Source organism: Lynx rufus, unplaced genomic scaffold (genome assembly GCF_022079265.1).
Source record: "Lynx rufus isolate CCGP_SWC_20201006 ecotype Redwood Valley unplaced genomic scaffold, mLynRuf1.p SCAF_6, whole genome shotgun sequence".
Taxonomy (NCBI): Eukaryota; Metazoa; Chordata; class Mammalia; order Carnivora; family Felidae; genus Lynx; species Lynx rufus.
Window position 1 is genome coordinate 122,109,864 of NW_025814878.1, and position 21,906 is coordinate 122,131,769.

The window sequence follows — 21,906 nt, forward strand, 5'->3', positions numbered from 1 at the left end:
ATGGGGACAGCCAAGAACAACCACACTGTACTGAAACTTCCCCTCCTTGACAAACCCAAGACACAGAAAAACTATGCCCAACCTGAGGTTCTGTGCCACACCTTTGAGACCCTGTCTAACCTTCACAAACTGCTGCCAAATCATATGATGGAGACACTCTACTTCTACAAGAGGGAAGAGGACAAACAAAATTGTATGTGGGCAGAGGATGGGCGTGAACTCTGTTTAGTAAGCATATACTTCGTCTTGGTGTAAAACTGCCTCTACTTTTATTTATTTATTAAATATTTTTATTTATTTTGAGAGAGAAAGCAAGCAGGGGAGGAGCACAGAGAGAGAGGGAAAGAGGGAATCCCAAATTGGCTCTACACATCAGCACAGAGCCTGATGAGGGGCTCAAACTCACAAACTGTGAAATGATGACCTGAACCGAAATTGAGTTGGTCTCATAACTGACTGAGCCACCCAGCCACCCCCTGCCTCTGCTTTTACCATGACTAAGAACTGACTCTTTATATGGCAGGTGTGGTCAGTCCTTGGCATGCTGATTATGCTCTGGGGGTCCATGCTCTCTGAGCTCCCTTCTTCCCTTTCGTTTATTGGACTGGTCTTTTATGAACCAAGTGAGGTCTGTCACTTCAGGCAAAGTCTACCTCTGGGATGATGGAAAATGGATTAAGTGGGAAATAATCTCTAAATTTACAGGTTCAGATTTGATTTGAAGATGAGTAAGGGAATGTCCAAGTTGAAGGTCAGGCTTCGAAGCTTATTCCTTTGCTCTATTTCCTGGTGTGCCTTCCTCCTACTGTTCCACCCCACAGAGAAGCCGGATATTCCCTCTCCCTCCCGCCCCACCCTGCCACCAAGGATTATAAATGCTCCTCCCTTTCTGGAGTTTGGAGCAGCCCCCAGTCCTGGAATTCTCTCAGAGCTGTTTATAACTGGACTGATTTGCAGAATTGGGTGGGGCCTGCCTCCTGAAGTGTTTGTTCCTGCTTCAGTGAAAGACAAAGGTAGCTGGTATAGCCACTTGTGCCCATGAATTTAGAAAGGAAAATAGCAGCTGCCACAGTGCTTAAGACACAGTCCTGGGGAGGAAGGTTTAATGGCAAATTTGTCCATTTATATTCTGGTTAGTCCCAAGTCCCTGAATGCACAGTATTGTGAATTGATCCCAATTTCCAGATTACACTAAAGATTACATAAAAATAATCAAGGAAAATAAAAGCAACCTCCTAGAGTAGATAAATATAGACAGACAATTCACAAGATGAAATACAAATTATCAATAAGCATGAACGCTGTTCAAACACTCTGGTAGTCAAGGAAGTAAAAGATAAATCAAGGCAATATTTTTTTAAGCCATCAGACTGGTCAAGTTTCAAAAGATCAATACTGGTGAACATGTGGGGAAATTAATGCCCTCATAATCATTATTAGAATGCTATTGATTCAGGCTTTTTTGAAGATAATTTGAAAGTCTTTGCCGAAATTTAAAATGTATGTTACTGCCTTATTAAATGAGTTGAACTTGGCAAAGAATAAGTAGAAAATAATTTTCTTTTTTTGTCATGGTTTCCCCTGTGACCATTCTGTTGCTCTTCAGTCATCATGTTTGGGTAAAATTACAAGCAGATCTCATAGGTTTCCTGGTCATATTCTGTTTAATACATTCTCCAGACCAGTTTTCTCAATGACTGGTACCAAACCAAAAAGTAGGAAATGGGAGGAAGTTTGAAGCTTTTGTATATTGTTTTTAATGCTTAAGAAGCTACCTCTCTTGGTTAATTCACGGCTTTTCCCCACAGATACTTTGGGAGGTTGCTTAGTTGGATGCAGTGAGGGGCAGGGAAAGCAGGAAGAGTGGATTCCACAGAAGGAGCGGGCTCCGGGAGGAGATGAGCAGGGCAGCTCTAGAAGAGGCGCACATGCGTGCATGTGTGTGTGTGTGTGTGTGTGTATGTCCTGTTCATGTGCCAGCTGGAGACTTTTGTGTGTGCCTTAAAGACAATTCTGAGGTGTAAAAGCAACAAGTCATTTTAAAGCCTCCAGTTTTAAGTTACCTATTTTCTACTGCGTCTGGTACACACACACATTGGCTTGTGTACTGGTTTATATACATTATCTATGCTGATTTGTATTGTGATTACAAACTCATCCATCCATTCTTCAAACCATCCACCCATCTAACATGTACTGCATTCCACACATTAAAATAAGAAATTGGGGCATCTGGGTGGCTCAGTCAGTTAAGCATCTGACTCTTGATTTCAGCTCAGGTCATGATCTTACAGCTGTGGGATTGAGCCCTGCATTGGGCTCTGTGTTGGGCATGGAGCCTGTTTGAGATTCTCTCCCTCTCCCTCTGCCCCACCCGCCTCTCTCTCTCTCTCTCAAAAAAAATAAGAAATCAAAAACCATTCAAAGCAGCTCACAGTCCAATATATCTAATTTTCATCTATAAATTTATAATCAATATCATTTTATTTCCAATAATTTCTGGAGGCATAACTATACTTTCTGTACTTTCTTTCAAAACCAGGAAACTTGCTTATAATTTCAGATAAGGCTGGCAGTAAGACTTAAATATTCAAAGTGAGTTCTGAGTTTTTATCTTATTTTGGTGTGCAGTGCTAAATATAAATTTTATGCTGGAGAACATGAGAATTTGTTATATTTGTTAAATGTTATCCTTTCTAATTCATCCTTGATTACTTACTTTTGAGGCAGTTTAGAATACCAAAGTATGTGTACACAAGACAATAAAAAACAATTCATTTAAGGCAAAAATTATTTTTAGCTGGATGTCATCAAATACCTGAATTGGGTTTATTATTTCAGTCAAATACTACATTTTGCTTCCAGGAGTGCCTGGGTGGCTCAGTTGGTTGAGCTTCTGACTTCGGCTCAGGTCATGATCTCACAGTTCATGGGTTCAAGCCCTGCATCAGGCTTTGTGCTAACAGCTCTCAGAGTCTAGAGCCTGCTTTGGATTCTGTGTCTCCTTCTCTCTCTGCCCCTCCCCTGCTCACTCTCTGTCTCTCTTTAACATAAACAGTAAAAAAATATAAACAAATAAATTAGCTTCCAAATTCTGACAACCAAAGCAAACCATGCTATTCCTATCATTAGAGTGTAAGGGCTTCTGAGTGCGGCATACCTGCCCCCGCCCTCCATGGGATCCTGAGCTAAAACTGCTTCTAGGAGCAGTATGTGAATGCTGTCTGGGCCAGGCCTGAGACCACTGGGCAGGAGCCCCAGATTCCTGTTTTTTACTCACTTGGAATGATTTGCAGGTCTCTAAAGATTGATCTATTAATCGTTACATCATTTAGATTGCCAAGAGATGGCCTCTTGAGTCAATTCTTGGTTCTTTGGAGTCTGTGCCAATTACCCTGTCTGGGACGGACCATCAGTGGTTCAGTCCGAGAAACAACAGAGGCTGGCTGAGTTGGGAACTAATTTCTATGCAGGGTCACCCTGAATCACTGGGGTTCAGTTTCTCTTCTTGCATTAGGTTGATCACGGCACTCTTATTTTCTAATACACCCAGCTGCATTGCAGAGCCACTCACAGTGTAGCTGGCAAACTGGTTTTGGTTCTCAACTTGTTACCAGTTGGCAAAGAGAGAAGCTTACACTACAGTGTATGTATGGTGGTATGTCACCAAATCCACCATGCAGTTCTACTGACTTCCTTTCTTTCCCTGCCTCTCTCCCTTCTTCTCTCCCTCCTTGCCTCCTCCCTCCCTCCTTCCCTCTCTTCCTTTCTTTTGGTAGCAGGACTGTTTTGATGACGGAAGCAGAATACTGAATCTGAATATACTGAATTCTGGCACAAGCTCTTCGTCCCACCGCAGACGAGAGATTTGGTTAGGGGCCAAACAAGGGCAACGTAAAGTGGTGGATGTGATGTAAATACACGGTATGGTTAATCTCTCTGAAGATCGAAATAATGGAACAGTAAATTGCCATTAATTTGAGAATCACGCACAAATTACTTAAACAAACTTCAGTATTTGTGATGGTACCAGCACATTGGTTTGTTCATTCATTTATTTATTTGTTGTGCATCTATTAGATGTCTAGGACCAGACTAAGGTCTGAATGTCGCTCAAGTAATACTTTTGCAGTGAAGGAATGGCAGAGCTCAATAGCAATTATTAAATGGTATAAATATTCTTTCTCAAACTAATGCTATGTTACTCTTGCTATGCAAAGATGGAAAGGAACACTGAATCGTATGAATGTTTATCCTATTACTAGGTCGGAATTCTGAATTCTCTGGCTTAGAAAGGATCTTAGCAAGACATCAGTTTCCAAAAGAGATTAATCTGACTCCCAATCCAAGTAGCATGCCCCTGTGGAGAAGAAAATGCATCAACAATGCAAATCGTGGGTGGAAGAAATGTCAATTGTGGAATAAAAGCCTTGAGGAACCTCCGATGTCAACCATAGTTGTCAGGTAGGCATCTACTTTTAGTGTGATCACAAACTCTTCATGCCTTAGCCAAAAAATGTCTTAATGTGCTCTTTGAGATGTATGATGAGCATGAAAACAAGCATTGCTATGTATAAAAGCATATAAGCCCCATTTTCTCAGAGACAAAACTCATGGAGACAAAATTCTGAGAGAGAGAGAACTCACGGAGATAGGAGGTGTGTGGGTCTCCCATGGGCCATTGCATTTCACGTTAGTAGGCAGACATCTAGCCGGGCTGGGCTGGCATTCTTGGGTGAGGGACTCGACTACAGAGCTATGGGGCTTTTATGCTGCATGAGTCAGGAAGCACCAGCCCACCCCTAGCATGACTAGTGGCCTAGGATACAATAGTATAAATAGCGGAACCTTAGCGTTATCTGTATAGTGTGCAGGTTTTACACTGACAGAAATGGGAGCCGTTTCAGGGTCTTAAAAATAAGGGCAATACAATCTCATCTGAAACCTCCCTGGCCCCTAGGGGGACCAGGGGGGAAGCGGAGAGGGATGGTAGGTCTCAGACCGGTAGTAACAGTGGGGATGTAGAATTGGTTGGATTCTGGCACTTAAAGTTATAAGTTTTGGTTTCCTTGGAAAATTATCTTTGTTGGTACACTTCCTTCCCTGATAATGCCAGACAGAGGATGTTTCCAGATTTGTTTCTTCAGTATTGCTGCATGTATTGCTATACAATACCTAATAAGTGATTTCTACATGTAGCACTTAGTAGGTATTCAAAAAATGTTGTTGCCAGGCTGACAGGAGAATATATGATTTTCTATAAAGACAGAGTTCTCTCTGCTTTGAAGGTAACAGACAGGGAGAGATTTCCAGCTCATGAATTTTACCTGTACTGGAAGCTCCCACTTGGAAAGAATTTCCTTGTCTACATTTTTCCCCCCAATGTCCTCAGTGGCATAACTTGACAATTGGATTTAAAAATCCATTTTCAATGAAGGCAAAGATATGTTATAAAAGAATTAGAATTATGGTATTTTCTTCTTGAACAATACAAGGCACTAAACTTGTGTTCAGATTAAGGATAGAAGCTATTTTAAGTGATGATTCCTGATTACTCAAGTTAAGATTATTTGACCATACTTTGGAGGCCTCCTATAAAGAAAGAAAACAACGGTTTATACACCTCAATTTCAGGCCATAATGTCTTGATGTGAACTAATATATTTTACTTTACATCCTAGTTTGTTTGGTTTCTGAAAAATATAGCCAGATTGTTAGAACATAAGAAATGACATATTTATTCATATTTTCTTCTACAAACATTTATTTGCTTTTCTTAAAAACTAGGACTGGTAAAAGCAGGCATCTTTTCATTTTTCTTAATGTCAGGAAAAAATAATTCAGTATTTTGTTGGCTATTGGTTTTTGCAGGTTACTTTTATCAGTTGGAAGAGTTCACTACTGTTGTTGGTTTGCTTAGTTTTTGTCATAATGGATATTGAATTTTGTCAAATGCTTTCACTATATCCACCGACTTGATCATATTTATCTTTTCTATTAATATGGTCAATTATATTGTTTTAAAAATATTTTTATCATGGTAGAATGTATGTAAAATGTTCTATTTCCCCCATTTTTAAAGTGTACAGTTCAGTGGCTTTAAGCACCTCTACACTGCTGTGCAGCCATCACACCATCCATATTTCCAGAACATTTTCATCTTCCTAGACTGAAACTCTGCACCCATTAAACACTAACTTCTATTTCCTCGTCTCTCCAATTCCTGACAAACACTATTTTTACTTTTGTCTCTATGGATTTGCCTAATCTAGATACCTCAACTCAGTAAAACCATACAATATTTGTCCTTTTGTGTCTGGCTTATTTCACTGAGCATGATGTCCTCAAAGTTCATCATGTTGTGTGTCAGAAGTTCCTTGCTTCTGAAGGCCGAATAATATTCCATTGTATGTATATGCTACATTTTGTTTTATCCAAACAAAACACCCAGCATTTATTGAAAAGATCATCTTTTCCCTATTGAATGGTCTTGGCACCTTTGTCAAAAATCATTTCATCATTAAAAATAAAGTCATGCAAAAGTTTATTCTGAGTTTTCTATTCTATTCCATTGGTTTCTAATGGAATCATAAGATTATATATTGGAGCTCTAATATTTGGTGTGTTTATAAAATGTTAATACATGTTTATAATTGTTATACCTTCTTGCCTCATTGACCCTTTTACTATTACATTATGTCTTTATCTATTGTAAGAGTTTTCTAGTCTCCTTTTTTTTTTTTTTTTTAATGCATATAGCCATCCCTGTTCTCTTTTGCTTACTATTTGCATGGAGTATTTTTTTCATCCTTTCATTTCTAACCCAAGCATGTCCCTAGATCTAAAGTGAGACTCTTGTAGGCAGTATATAATTGAATTGAATCCTGACTGGTTTTATTATCTATTCTATCAGTCCATGTTTTTTGGAGCATTTAACCCATTTGCATTTGAAGTAATTACTAATAGGGAAGCACTTACTTTTGCCATGTTGTTTTCTGTATGTTTTATATATTTTCCCTCATTTTCTCCATAACTGCTTTCTTTTGTGTTTGGTTGATTTCTTGTACCAACACATTTTGATTCTCTTTTCATTTCTTTTTGTGTATCTTCTATGGATATTTTCTTTGTGGTTACCATGGGGATTATATATAACATCCTAAAGTTGTGACAATCTATCTTAAATTGTTACCAACTCAACTTCAATTGCATAAGAAAACTCCTTTAGAGCTCTGCCCTTGTTACTGATGTCACAAACTAAATCTTTACATATTGCATACCCATGAACATAGATTTATAATTACATCTTATGCATTTGTCTTTTAAATCCTATAGAAAATATGGGCTCCTGGGTGGCTCAGCCAGTTAAGCATCTGACTCTTGATTTTGGCTCAGGTCATGATTCCAGGGTTGTGAGATCTAGCCCCACATCAGGCTCTGCACTGAGCGTGGAGCATGCTTGAGATTCTCTCCCTCTCTCTCTCTCTCTCTCTGCCTCTCTCCCCTGCTCATGCTAAAATAGATAAAAACAAATGAATAAACAAGCAAATAAATCCTATGAAAATAAAAAGTGGAGTTGCAAACCCAAATATCAGAGTACTATTTTTATATTTGTGCATATATTTACCTTTACTGGAGAACTTTATATTTTTACGTGGCTTTGAATTACTATCTAGCTCCCTTTCATTTCAACTTGGATGCTGTTTAGTATTTCTTGTAGGGCAGATCTAGAAGTAATGAATGCCCACGTTTTGCATTGGAAGGTCTTAAATTTCTCCCTCATTTTTGACGGGCAGTTTTGCCAAATGTAGAGTTATTAGTTGACATTTTTTTTTTCTTTTCCTTTCAGTGCTTTAAATGTATCCTACTGCCTTCTGGACTGCAAGGTTTCCGCTGAGAAATCTGCTCATTATCTTATTGGTGATCACTTTCTAAGATGATTTGCTTTTCAGGGTGCCTGGGTGGCTCAGTAGGTTGAGCATCTGACTTCAGCTCAGGTCATGATCTCACGGTTTGTGAGTTCGAGCCCCGTGTTGGGCTCTGTGCTGACAGCTCAGAGCCTGGAGCCTGCTTCGGATTCTGTGTCTCCCTCTCTCTCTGTCCCTCCCCTGCTCATGCTCTGTCTCTGTCTCAAAAATAAATAAAAACATTAAAAATAAATTTATAATGAGTTGCTTTTCTCTTGCTGCTTTTAAGATTCACTCCTTGTCTTTGACCAGTGTCACTATAGTGTGGCTCAGTGTAGGTGTCTCTTTGTTTATCCTACTTCTAGTTCACTGAGCTTCTTGGATTTGTATATCCACATCTTTCCTCAAATTTAGTCATTCTTGTTTTCAAATGATCACTCTGCCCTCTCTCCTCCTCTTCCACCTGGGGATCCCATTGTGTGTATAGCAGTCAGCCTGATGGAGTCTGTCCCCTAAGTCTTTTAGGCTCTATTCACTTAACATTCTTGTTTTTGCTCCTCAAGCTTGATCACTTCAAATGACCTCTTTTTAAGTTTGCTGATTTTTCTTCTATTTGTTCATGTCTGCTGCTGAACTGCCCTAGTGAATGTTTCCAATTATTGTAATTTTCAGTCCCAGAATTTGTTCAGTTTAAAAAAAAAGTCCACCTCTTTGTCAATACACTTTTATCTTCACATGCTGTTTTCCTGATGTCCTTTTGTTCTTTGTCCATATTAGCCTTTAGCTCTTTTGAAGTATCTGACATTTGTTTTAAAATCCTTGTCTAATAACTAGGTGCCTTTTTGCTTGTTTCTGAAATTTTTGCTTCCATGTTTTTCTATTTCTTTGCATGCCTATGACCTTTTGTTGAAAAGTGGGCATTTGCAAAAACAGGCCCCTCGTACGCTGATGGGTAAGACCTTCTCTCATTAGTGGGACCATGAGTCTTCAGAGCAGCCTGGGCCTTCTCAGGTCTTTTCTGGGCATGCTTCCTGTCCAGGTCTGTATGTTTTAAAAATTTCCCTCAGCTTTTAAATGTCTTAATATCCTGAAGAATCTCCACCTTCTTCTTGGGGCCTTATGTATTCTATTGTATTCCACTATTTTGTAATCTTTCTCATCTGCAGTCAGCTTGTACTTTTCATGTGTTCCATTGACTGCCACTGCCTCTTGTGGTTTCTTGTCTCACATCCAAATTATGGCAGTGTTTCCCTTCTGAACTTTGACTCCAGCAAGACAGCAAACAGTTCCTCAGACAGTTCACAGGTCAGAATGTTGCAAACAAGTTCCACTCTGCTCCTTTCATCCCAAGGGAGGGAGCCAAGAATCAGGTGAATTCCTTCCAACCGCACCATGCAGGGAAGTGGTGGGGCAAGGGCAAGTAAAAATGCCACACAATTTCTTTCAAAATTCAAAGTGATTTTGTGTTGGACATTCACTTGTTTAGGTGTTCAGTTTCTGTATTTGATGTTTCTATGGGAAAATGAGGCCTAAATCTTCCTAACTTGCCATCTTGCTGATGTCACTGTTTATTCATCTTTTCCCAGTATTTTCTTCTGTGTTTTGCACTGCTTAATTTCTGTAGATCCACCTTCCAAGTTTATTGACTCCTTCGTCACCGAGTCTGCTAGCGAAGCCCTTCAGATCATCTTTCTTAAATTTCAGATTTTCAGTTCTAAAGTTTGTATTCGCATCTCCTTTGGTAGTTTGTTCCTGCGCTGAGAAGCCACATTGTTTTCATCATTTCAAGTGTGCTTTACCTTGTAGAACAGTCACAAAAACTAGTTTAAAAACTTTGTAGGACAATGGCATCTAGGTCATCTCAGGATTGACGTGTGCTTTTTCTTCACCTGTTTGCATTTTCATGGTCTTCTGCATGTCAAATCATTTTGCGTTGTGCCGTGGACACTAAATATTACACATTGCATGGATCCTAGGTCCTGTTGACATTGTCTGGAGAATGTTGTTTTTGTGGGTCCTGCTACAATCGTTTGGAGAATGTTGCTATTTTTGTTTTAGCAAGTAATCAACCTGCTTAGAGACTATACGCTCTATCTTGATCTTGTGTGGGTAATGATCAAAAACCCCAGTGCAGTCTTCAAAGCCTTCTGTGTGTTTTGTCCACTCATGAACCTGAGACTTGTGTGTGTTCATACAGTTAGGGGAACAGGTCTCTCTCTCTGCTCGGGGATTGTCCTCATGCTTACTCTCTACCCCCCAGGGAATCCTTTCTCTGATTAGAAAAAGGTTTTCCTTTATCTCAGATTTTATTTGGCCAGGTGTACTGTTGGCCACCACTGCAAGGTTTAATGGGGGCCTGCCTTTGGGTGGAAGTCCCATGCTCAGGAGGGCCCAGCAACTGTTTCATTTCCCATCAGAGAAACTCATCCCTGTGCAGTTGCTTCTTTGTATTTTGATGCCCTAACACAATCCATCTGCTTTCAATTTCAGCATCTGCAAGGAATTGTTTCACATCTTTTGCCCAGAGATTTTAGATGAAATTAGTGGGAGGGTAGGCAGTAGTAGGCTCATGGTAACACAGTGGAACTGTAACTCTCTGCAACACTTCCTGTGAGTTTGACTCTGGAAAAGCTCCTTACTCTACATCCCTACTTGTAAAATGGTAGAAGCAACAGTACCCACATCATTTTCAACTTGTGGCACTGCTTTTTGAGGATAAAATGTGGTTATGGGCCATCTAACACTTGTAACAAACAGTAAGTGCTCAAAACAATGGCTATTACTATTCATATATTTTCAGTAAGACTGAACATTTTGGATTATAATACTGGAATAAAAAAATGAAGACCTCAAAAGTTACAGGTTCAGTGGGCTGGCTACCTGGATACTGAGGCTTGAAGGAAAGACTGAAAAGGAAAGAGGTATTTAGAAGAGCAAAATATTCCATGATGGTTTTGTAGCCACTGGAATGACACCCTCATCCTTGTCAACTAATAGATACGGTGCCAATCAAAGCAGAAAGTTGCAAGGACAGGTAAGGTAGCTTGTAGGTATGCCTTTTATAACCTAACACGTTAAACAAGAATGAAGACTATGTAATAGTTAAGTATGTAATTACAGATCCAGAACGCTGCTTTTATTTCCAATGAAATACCCCAATTTTCCCTTTTTTATTATATTATGGGGGAAAAAATGGAAATAAGATTCTTACTTATTTTCTAATAGTACTACTGCTCCATTTGCTCCCTTGCTAGATGGTTGAAAAAGAACATGCAACCCGCCGAAGACCTCCAGTCAGTAGTCCAGAGGCTGTCAGTGTTTGGGCCAATTAAGTCAGTCACCTTCTGTGGACGGCAAAGTGCTATCGTGGTGTTCGAAGACCTGACTTCAGCTTGTAATGCTGTGAATGCTTTTCAAAGCAGGACCACAGGCACAATGTTTCAGTGTTCCTGGCAACAGCGTTTCATGTCAAAAGATGTAAGACTCGCTATGACCAAAAACCTCTGTAGATTCTTGTTTTACATGTCATTTATTTTTCACCAGGGCTTTAGTGAAGTAGGATAATCGTAAGTGATAATTCAGCACGGTTTATTCAGTTCAAGTATTAGAAATCACAAATAATAGCCCATCCCTTCCTTTGAAATGTTTAATGTTTCGGTGATAGGCATCACAGTTTGGCTTTTCGGGTTAAGAAGTTCATGACTGCATTTGTGCATTCATCTGACAGCCATCTTTCCTGGAGGGCTCTGCTTTCTTCGGCATTAACAGCACGTAGCTTTTCTTTCTCCCTATTCCTGATGACCTGTTTTGAAATTCTCATGGCCTGAAAACACAAAAGCAACAATAAGGTTAAGAGGCATTGTAACAGGGTACCCCATAGTTCTGATTTTTGTTTCTCCATTGTTCACTTAATCCTGTCACACGTTCAGATACAGGTGTAACATAGGACAGTGTTTCTCAAACTATAATGCACATACAAATTACTTTGATGGGTGTGGGAGAGGGCCTGGGATTCCACATTTGTAAAAAGCCCCAGATAGATACTAAAGCTTTTGGTTCCAGGACCACATTTTGGGCAGAAAGACTATAAGAGCGATCAGTCACCAGTTAGCTGCATATAAAAATGAAAGTGCAGGGTGCCTGGATGGCTCTTTGGTTAAGTGTGTAACTCTTGGTCATGATCTCATAGGTTGGTGGGTTTGAGACCCATGTCTGGCTCTGTGCTGTTGTCACAGAGCTTTCTTGGGATTCTCTCACTCTCCCTCTCTCTGTCCCTCCCCTGCTTGTGCTCCCTCTCTCAAAATAAATAAATAAACTTAAAATAAAAACAAAAACCAACCCCCCACCCCCACAAAAGTGCTGCATGATAAGAATCTCCTCAAGGTCAACCTATCTGGTTTCTCACCTGGATTCAAGAATAAAAGTGCTCAGCAAATAATGCCTATCATCCTCCTCAAAGTCATCCCCAGAAAGAAGTGCCCCTCTGCCTTCCTACATATCAGAGAAATGAAATGTCTATTTGAAAAGTTTTATAAAAATCAGTGCTTCTAACATTATTATGGTTATTTTTAATCTCAAATTTAGATATGCTCAAAGCTAACCAAGATAGGTCTTGTTTTTTAAATTCCTTATTCTCTTAAGGCAAATACATTATTTCCAAGGTTTCTACTATTAAAAAAGAAAAAAAAAGAACACAAACATTTGGGGGCAACTTTGAATATGCTTTCAGCCTGGTCCAAACTTCTTTCTGAAAAGTGCTATCAGGAAACACTTCAGTAACAAGTCCTTGAGCGCATGCCTCTGCAGCGGTTAACTTCTTTCCGAAAATAAGCATCTCGGCTGCCTGAAATGAAAAGTAGGATTGAGACATTAACTTAATAAAACAAAGGTCAGTTAACCTCAGAACAGCAGACATAGGGAGATTCCCTTGTGGTCTTTTGAGGTTGCCAGGATTTCTTGTTCAGGGAGAAACTGAAGACCTCAATAGGCAATGCTGTTGCAAAATGTGCTGAAGCCATCTTAGGCTCTCTAGAAGGTTTGCAGGTGTTTTTGCTTCTGGATGTATCTATGTTGGAGAGGCAAGAGCAGGGAGCCCAGGGCAGAAATGACTTGAAGCAGATGCTGACCTGATAACCCACACAGCTACAATTTTTTATTTAATATACCATAAACAACTATATAAGAAAAAAAGAATTAAAAAAAAAAAGGAAAATCATGGTCACAGTGAATGCCAACCAAACTTTAGACACCCTAACTCTCTAATTTCCTTTCCCTGGAGATTTTACCCAGTGGTCTAGCTCTGACAGGTTTCTTTACCTGCACAGAGACTAGTACTTAGCTCTACCTGACTAAAGGAAAGTGAGGACTAAGATTGTTTCTAACAAACTGAGATCCCTAAGCAGATACCCTTCTCTGTATTTCCAATTTTTCTTCTGGAAAAATAGTATTTTCATAGTCAAATGCCCTAAGCCTTAGAGTTGGTTCTGCCCGGCTTTTCAAAGTTAAAATCTGTAGAGTGACTCAGGGTCTGTGACAGAATAATGAGATTTAAAAAATACGTATTTACAACAAAAACCTAGCAGTCAGTGAAAACAGGCTCAACTCCAACGCCAGCCCTTTCATACCTCAAAGAGTGTGGGCCGAGCCATCCCCTAGCCCCTGCTCTCCATGCTCCAGTCTTGTGATCACCTTGCAGTCATGCACACTAAGCCTGCGCAACCAAGTTTCCAGAGACACAGTGACAGACCTGAGCAGCCACTGAACCACTCAGGGAACCTGAACACACAACTAAAACCACCCACGAAGAGGCTGCTGTGACTGGAAGTGGTTGTGGAAGAGTATCTCCTGTGACCCTCCAAGTAAAGGTGTCATCTTAGGGCTTCCAGAGGATGCCACTCATCTGTACAGAAACCAGGTGGCGTCCTGAGCTGGGCACAGCCCTGGTCTTTTAATGCTTTTAAAGCCCTGGTCTTTTAACACCACACAGCAGCAGAGAATGAGCTAGGCACCTAGCTGCAAGAATAGATCCTAGTTTGGGGAGTTATGGAGGGTTTCTGATTCTCCCTCATACCAGAAAGACCATTTCCCATAGCCCAGCTCCTCTATATTTGAAACTTTTAGAGTTCAAACATTATCAGCAAATGTTTCATTTTTCTCCTGTCTATATTATAAAAAGAGAGAGTACAGAGTTGCCTTTGGAACGGAAGTCACTATTACAATTTATTCTTAAGGTTTCCAAAAGTTACCTTGGCTGGGCCCATTATCTTCGGAAAAGTGTAAGAAGAACATCCTTCTGGACTCTGGCCTAGGTGACTAAAAGGAGTATGAAATGTTGCCTATTTGGAGAAAAAAGAAAATAAAATTATTTTTTGTATGTGATAAAAAAAAAAAAAACCCACTATTGTCTACATCCTCACAATACTTAATTGAGTAACTTGCTTTACAATTAGGATTTTGGTGGAATTATACACACAGAAAGTTCACTACTAGGTATGTAGCTGGTAAGTTTTAACACATGTATACAGTTCTGCAGTCACCACCATGTCAAGGTGTAGACTATCTCCATCATCCCAAAGGGTTCCTTTGTGCCCTCCATTCTTGTCACCCCCAAACAACCACTGATCTGTTTTCTGTCCCTCTGTTTGCCTTCTCTAGAATGTAATATAATGGAATTGCATGTTCTGTAGCCTTTGGTCCTTAGCCTAAGATTTCTGAGAGTCACCATGCTGTAGTATGTATTAGTAGCTTGTTCCTTCTCGTTACTGAAGAATTCCATTGTATGGATGTTGTAATTCGTGTATCCATTTACCAGCGGAAGCCATCGGTGTTATTTCCAGCATTTTGGCTATTAGGATTACGACTGTTAATGATAATTTTATGCAGGTCTCTGCATGAACGTGTTTTCAGTTCTCTTGGGTAAATACCTAGGGGTGGAATTGCCGGGTTGTAGGATAAATGGTGGTTTAAAACTTTGTAAGAAGCTGCCAAAAGATTTTCCACCATGGTGTACCATTTAACAGTCCCACTAGCAGCATGTGGAGTTCCAATTGCTCCACATCCTCGCTAAACCTTGTTATTATCAGTCGTTTTATCTTGAACCATCCTGGTAGGTGTGTAGTAGTGTCTTGTGGTTTTAATTTCCATTTACCTAATGACTAATGATGTTGAGCATCTTTTCATGTACTTATTAGCTCATTTTATATCTTTTTTTTTTTTTTAATTTTTTTTTTCAACGTTTATTTATTTTTGGGACAGAGAGAGACAGAGCTTGAACGGGGGAGGGGCAGAGAGAGAGGGAGACACAGAATCGGAAACAGGCTCCAGGCTCTGAGCCATCAGCCCAGAGCCTGACGCGGGGCTCGAACTCCCGGACCGCGAGATCGTGACCTGGCTGAAGTCGGACGCTTAACCGACTGCGCCACCCAGGCGCCCCTATATCTTTTTTGATGAAGTAATCATTCTAATACTTTGCCCATGATTTTTAAGTTAGATTGGTTGTCTTTTTATTATCAAATTGTAGTTCTTTATGTATTCTGGTTGCAACTAATTTTCTTAATAGTGTCTTTCTCCTATGTTTTTAAAGAGGCATTTATACTTTATTTTCTGCAGATTATGTATTCCTCTGTTGCCCATTTTTACATTAGGTTGTTGATCTATCATTTTATAAATGTATTTAAAAAATGTTAGGAAGATTAGCCTTTATTGTGTCAGCTGAAAAATTGTTTCCTCAGTCTGTCATCTGTCTTGATTTTACCTCAGAGAGGTTTTTAAATTGGCTTTAAATATCAGAATCTATGACTAATACTGGTTATTTAGACTACAGAGCCATCTTTAATTTTTTTAATTTATTTAAGAAATATTTTTGTGTATTTCTGGATGAATGAGAAGTCCTTATGAAAGGAAATTAATTTATAATTGACAATATGTACACAGAACATTTAGACTTCGTTTCCCCTAATCAGATATGGTGCTATTTCATAATGTATATTGTTAGAGGACATACATATATAATGTATGCAGCACATAAACCAAAATAAAAATATAAAATACTAATGTCACCTATCATCCCCCTCCTCCAAAAGAAAACATATTCAAGAAGATATACTGCAAAGTCACAGCCTAAGGATTACAAGCAGGAAATTGAAAGAAAAGGCTAATCATAGCTAAGGGGACACGAACAGGTATGTGTGGAGCCAACAATAAAGCACCATTTAACTTATTTACAATCATTATTATAAGTAAGCATTTAGCCCATTTTCATAAATAGAGCAGTAGATGTAACTAAGGGTCAGGTTCTGGCATCAGACTGCTTGGTGATGCTGGGAGCTTCTTAACCTCTTTGTGCCACAGTTTCCCTATCTGTAAAATGGAGACAAGAGTACCTGTCTCACAGAGCTGTTGTGAGTGTTATGTATGTACACTGTGCATCAACAGAACACCCAGTATGTGGTGTACTCAAATAGGATTTTTAGGATTTCTACCTTTTTATTACCTCATGGGGGAAATGCACTATTTGTTGACAAAGAAGCTAACAGACAATGTTAACTACTGCCCATAATAAAGAATCATTTGATTATATGAGTAAATGTTAACCCACGTTTAGTATGGTATTTGTTTATGAAGCCAATAATGATAAATCCTATAAAACGAATTCCTCTCCACAGGTTCTTTCTTCTGTGTCTTTCTCTGATTTGAAATTGAACCTTGGTTTGATTCAGTTGGGTGAACTCTTAGCAGTGGTCTCTATTTGTTTAAATATTTTACTTTGAGCCAAATCTTTTAGCATTTTTAATTACATACATGTGTTTTCTTTGATTTCAATTATAATTGGTATCGTTTAAGATGGAAGTCCTAGAAACCTATAAAAGGATGACGGATAGGACAGTCATTTTGAATTCTGAGAGAGAATCAGGAAAATATTCAAAGAGGATGATATATTTTCCCTCTGAGTACTGAAGGAGGAGACCCCCAAGTTCATGTCAGGAATTCCTGAACCCACCCCCTTCTGGACTGGCTGATTAATGAGTCCTCTAACACACAATGTGACCAAAGGCTACTGATTTCTGCCTTTGGGCAGAAATTTCCACCTGTAAAGGTTAGACATCCTAGCACCTAGAATCTCATTTACTATTTTCATGGAAAAATTATTAGTAACAATTAGGTCTGAGAATATGCCCAATCCGATCAAACTGAATCTGGTAAAAAATGAACCCAAGAGATTAGGACCTTAAAATATGGTCTTGTCTATCAGTAGGGAAAACACCTCCAAACAAAACTAGAAATCTCTTCAGTGATAAAAACCAAATGTTTCCCATGAGGTGTAGATCAGGAAATCCTACTACTGCAGAAGCAAAAATAAGAATCTGGTAACCGTACAAGGGATTATTAGTTCTACAGTACAAGTTCTAGGGTAAAAGTTCTAAGCTAAATGGTCATCACATCTTTGTTCAAAATGAAAGACCTGGAGTTCCAGCACCCAGGGACTGGTTATCTCTGAGAGGTAAGACAAGGAGTGTTTTTTAATTGAACCCTTTTCTTTGTGCTTTTCCAGATTTTTCAAAATTTTATTTTCTACTATGACATACACCACTACTGTAGTAAGAACAGAAAGTAAAATCAGTACAATTCAATGATAAACACCAGGCTGAACTGTTTTGGCAAGTAACTTCACTGAGCTTCAGTTTACTTACCTGCAAAAAAGGGAGTGAGGGCAGAGAGTGCTTGAAAGTTCCTTCTTATTCAAAAATTCTATTCTAAAATTCTAAACTCTAGAATTTATTTGGAAAAAAAAGTATTAAGTGATCCACTTGTGTAACATGCAAAAATGCCACTCCTATCTTAGATTAATTGGAAAATTAGAAGTTGAGTAACTGTTACGTAATCTGACTAAAGCACTGAAAGAGTGGGGACAAATGTTCACAACAATACTGGTGTTTAGGAAAACCTAAGTTAATAATGAAGGACAAATAAAACAAGTCGAATTACATTAGGGTAATTCGTTAGGAAAAATTTTAATTTAGTCCATTCTACCATAAACCATGTAATCTACTTACTACTAGCAACAATAAAGGAAAGTTCAGAGGACCTCATTTTTCCCTCAAGACTTTGTAAGTTTCTGGGGGCTAACTTACCCTGCTGGATGCATACACAGTATCAAATAGCCCAAGAATGGTGACGGAGATTCCCACAGCTGGACCATTTACCGCTGCAATCAGAGGCTTAGGAAAATCTATAAAACAGTCTACAAAATCCCTACAGAAATGGAAATACAAAAGCACATTTAAATGTTCCAAGGCAGCATTACTGAAGTATAGGAAAGACAGCATGAGCCTGAAATAAACTCTCTGGCCAGGCTGGACATCCATCTGAATGGCACTTGATAGAAGCTCATAAAATGAGTCCCATAAGCTTGACTTTGGTTCAACCATGTATTCTGGGCAGCCAGGTCAGGGCTGTATGTCAGCCACAGACTTAGAGATTAGGGTGGCTGGCTGAGCATATGCTGCAATTTTATAGCTCAGTGGGAATGAGAAACCCAGGAGGGATAAGTGAGTTAGGAAGAGAGAAGCCTTCCTGTCCTCTAGGCTGAGACTACTTCACATATCTCATTACCTGCAATCATAGAAACCATGCAATCCTCTGGCCAAAAAGAGAATTTGCTAGATCTCTCTGCTTCAATACGAGAGAATTTTTTTTTTTTTTTTTTTACAACTGTAGTTTATTACATTGACACAAAGAAGTATTTATCTTCTGCTCGACTAAATACCACTTTAATGAATAAGAATGTGCCCTTTGGGATCAACAAATGTCACTCTTACCTCAGTAAAATGGCACTACTTTTAGCTTTCTCCTCTATTCCCTCAGGGGGAATATCAGTGAAATTAGACAGATCATTCCCACTAGAGTAATAGTCACCATTTCCTGTAAATAAAATCAGCAGATTCACCATTCATTCCGTAATTACTGAGCATCTACTAGGTAAGGCTCTATTAGCAAGCAGTGGAAATGCACTGGTGAACCAGCTATGGCTCCTGTCCTAATTTACAGACTGTTGAATAAGCTGGACATTGATTTCAAAACACATAAGCAAATGTAGGTAACCTAATTCTGATACAGAGAAGTACTTGACGATGACATGAGAGTATGTAACAGAATTTGTTCTAATCCCGTTTCAGGAGGACATTCCTAAAGAAGGAATAGCTGAACTGAGATCTGAAGGAGGAGCAAGGTTAACTAGAAAAAGAAGGGTAAGGCAGAATTCATGCGGAGCAAACACCATGTACAAAGGCTCTGTGAAGGGGGTAACCCTGGTGTACATGACGAGCTGAAAGAAGCACCACTGTGCCAGAGCAGTAAAATCCAGAGGGGGAGTTGGTGTATGTAGGATGTGGGCAGGCAGGAAAGACCATGCAGGGCTTTGCTGAACCATTAAGAAGTTCTGCCTTTTATTCTAAGAGCCATTGAAGGTGTTTGTTTTAAAGTATAATTTACACACAAGAAATGCTTGTGTGTTTCAATGCTTTTTTTTTTATGCTAAATGCTTTAAGTTTTAAATGCTCGGTTAAATGATTTTCGATAACTGTAAATAATTGTGATTGCCATTTGAAACAGATATAGAACATTTCTACCATCCTAGAAAGTTCCATTAAGCTCCTTTCCAGCCATCTCACTCCACCCCACCCTGCCCCAATGCAATCACTTTCTGACTTCAATCACCACAGAATGCTTCTATTTTAGAACTTTCATAAATGGAATCACATAATGTGTACTATTTTGTGTCTGTGTTCTCTTTGCTGAACCGTCTTAAAGATTCACCTGTATTCTCATATCAGTTCTTCATTCCTTTACAATGCTGAGTAGTACTCCATTGTGTGACTAGTCAACAATTTGTTTATTCATCTGCTGAATGGATATTTGTTTTGGACTACTGTAAATTGGATTATAAACTGTTCTGTGGATATATGCTTTACTTATCTTGAGTAATTGTCTAGGAGTAGATTGGTGTGCCACTGAGTTGGTATGTTTTTAACTCCATAAAAGTTGCCAGTTTTCTGCAGAGTTCTCATATTAGATGTGTAAGAGTTCCAGTTGCTCCACATCATCACCAGTCTTTCATATTGTCTGTTCTTTGGATTTTAGGCATTCTAGCGCATGAAATATCTCACTGTGATTTTAATTTGCATTTGTTTGATGGCTAATGATATTGAGCACCTTTTCATGTGTTTACTGACAATCTGTATATGTTCTTTCATGAAGTATTCAAGTCTTTTATCTAGTTTTTATTCTTTTATTCTTTTATTTATTTAGCAAGAGCTCATGTGTGAGTGGGGGAGGGGCAGAGAAAGAGTGAGACAGAGAAATCTTAAGTAGATTCCCCGCTCAGTGCAGAGCCTGATAATGGGCTCGATCTCACAAACCGTGAGATCATGATCTGAGTGGAAATCAAGTGTTGGACGCTTAATGGACTTAGCCACCCCAGCACCTCTATCTAGTTTATAAATCTGGCTGTTGTTAATGTCTACGAGTTCTTTATATATTCTGAATATTAATCACAAATCACATTTATGTATACATAACTTTGTATATGCAAATATGCTCCCCCTCCAGCTTGTGGTACTTGTATATTCATTTTCTTACTACTGACTTTGATAAACAGATATTTTAAATTTTGATGAAGTCTAAGTTGTAAATAGTTTCTTTAATAGTTTCTTTTTGTGTTCTGAGAAATCTCTGCTTACCCCAAGGTTACAAAGATAGTTTTCTTCTAGAAGCTTTATGTTTGTGGGTTTTATGCTTAAATAACTTTTAAATTTTTGTATAGGGTGTAAGATGGGGTTGAAGTTCATTTCTCCACATATGGATCTAGTTACTCTTCCATATATGGATATCTAGTTGCTCTGGCAGCATTTTTCAGAAGATTTGTCTTTCTCCACTGATTTATCTGGGTGCCACTGAAGAAGTTTCAAATGGGGGAGGAATAAGATTTTTATTTGGAAAAAGAATTTTACTGGATGTGGTAAAATTGGACAAGGCATGGGAGAGAGGTGGACAAAAGGGTATCAGAGAGATTAGATGGGGTTGATTTCAGTTCAGACAAGAGTCCACGGTAGCTTGGACTAGGTCAGAGGAGACATAAAAAAAAAGTACAAGTCCAGAAATACTGATGAAGTAAAATTGGATTGGACTGGACATAGGAGGTAAGACAGGGACAAGATCAATAATGAATGTTAGGATTCTGGTCTACACAAAGGGTAGATGTGAAGCCACCTACTGTGATTTGGAACACTAAAAGAGCTCCAGAGAGTTGTGGGAGGTGACACCTCTGAAGAAGTGCCAGGTGGGTACACCAGTTGGGAACCCCGTGGAACGTCCTCAGTAAAGATACCAATGGGGGAATCACCAGCATGTAAATTTTTGTTGGAGAGTGGGCATGGATGCAGGGTCCAGAGAGAGCTAGAAGCAAGAAAAGACTGCCTATGGGTAAACCTTCAGGAACTCTCCCATTTGATGACCATACAGAGCATGAACTTACAAAGGAGACCAGAGCCAGCAACTTGGGGCAGGCTGTGCCACTGAAGCCTAGGGTAAGAAAGGAGGGAACCAACCAATGAAACAAACAAAAAACTTTCTGGAAATTTAAGGAACTATCATTATTATGTAATGATTGGATCAAAGAGGAAACAGAAACCCAATGTGAAGAATATATAAAAGATAACTATAGCAAAAGCACTATTTATCAAAACTTAACCTTTGAGTTTTCCCAGCTATAAAAGAAGAATAATTACAGGACCTAACATCACTGGGTTTGTTCCAAGAAAGCTTAGAAAAAGTTAAAATAAAAAAAAGCTTTAGAAAGAATCCAAGTGTTTAGAAGAGCACCTGGCGAAGAGAACAGAAAGTGTGTGTGTGTGTGTGTGTGTGTGTATATATATACCACCTATCATTATTATTAAATTAGCAATTTGGAATAGAGCCTGTAGATATGATTGCACGTTAGCCGAAA

At 39.0% G+C, this 21,906-nt stretch overlaps 2 protein-coding genes across 2 annotated transcripts in view; one reads left to right on the forward strand and one right to left on the reverse strand.

Annotated features, from left to right (window-relative positions):
• On the forward strand, positions 1–11,521 carry LOC124528762 (uncharacterized protein C6orf201 homolog). Its single transcript, XM_047102564.1, has 3 exons — positions 1–193; positions 4,266–4,464; positions 11,159–11,521. The coding sequence occupies exons 1-3, from the start codon at positions 1–3 to the stop codon at positions 11,466–11,468; spliced, it is 702 nt and encodes a 233-aa protein (XP_046958520.1). The 3' UTR covers positions 11,469–11,521.
• Positions 11,476–21,906, reverse strand: part of ECI2 (enoyl-CoA delta isomerase 2) — a 19,350-nt gene continuing 8,919 nt past the window's right edge. Inside the window, exons 6-10 of the mRNA XM_047102563.1 lie at positions 18,722–18,824; positions 18,035–18,155; positions 14,150–14,239; positions 12,604–12,747; positions 11,476–11,727 (exon numbers count right to left, since the gene is read on the reverse strand). Coding sequence (XP_046958519.1) covers positions 11,572–11,727; positions 12,604–12,747; positions 14,150–14,239; positions 18,035–18,155; positions 18,722–18,824 — 614 coding nt within the window. The 3' untranslated portion in view covers positions 11,476–11,571. The remainder of the gene's footprint in view (positions 11,728–12,603; positions 12,748–14,149; positions 14,240–18,034; positions 18,156–18,721; positions 18,825–21,906) is intronic.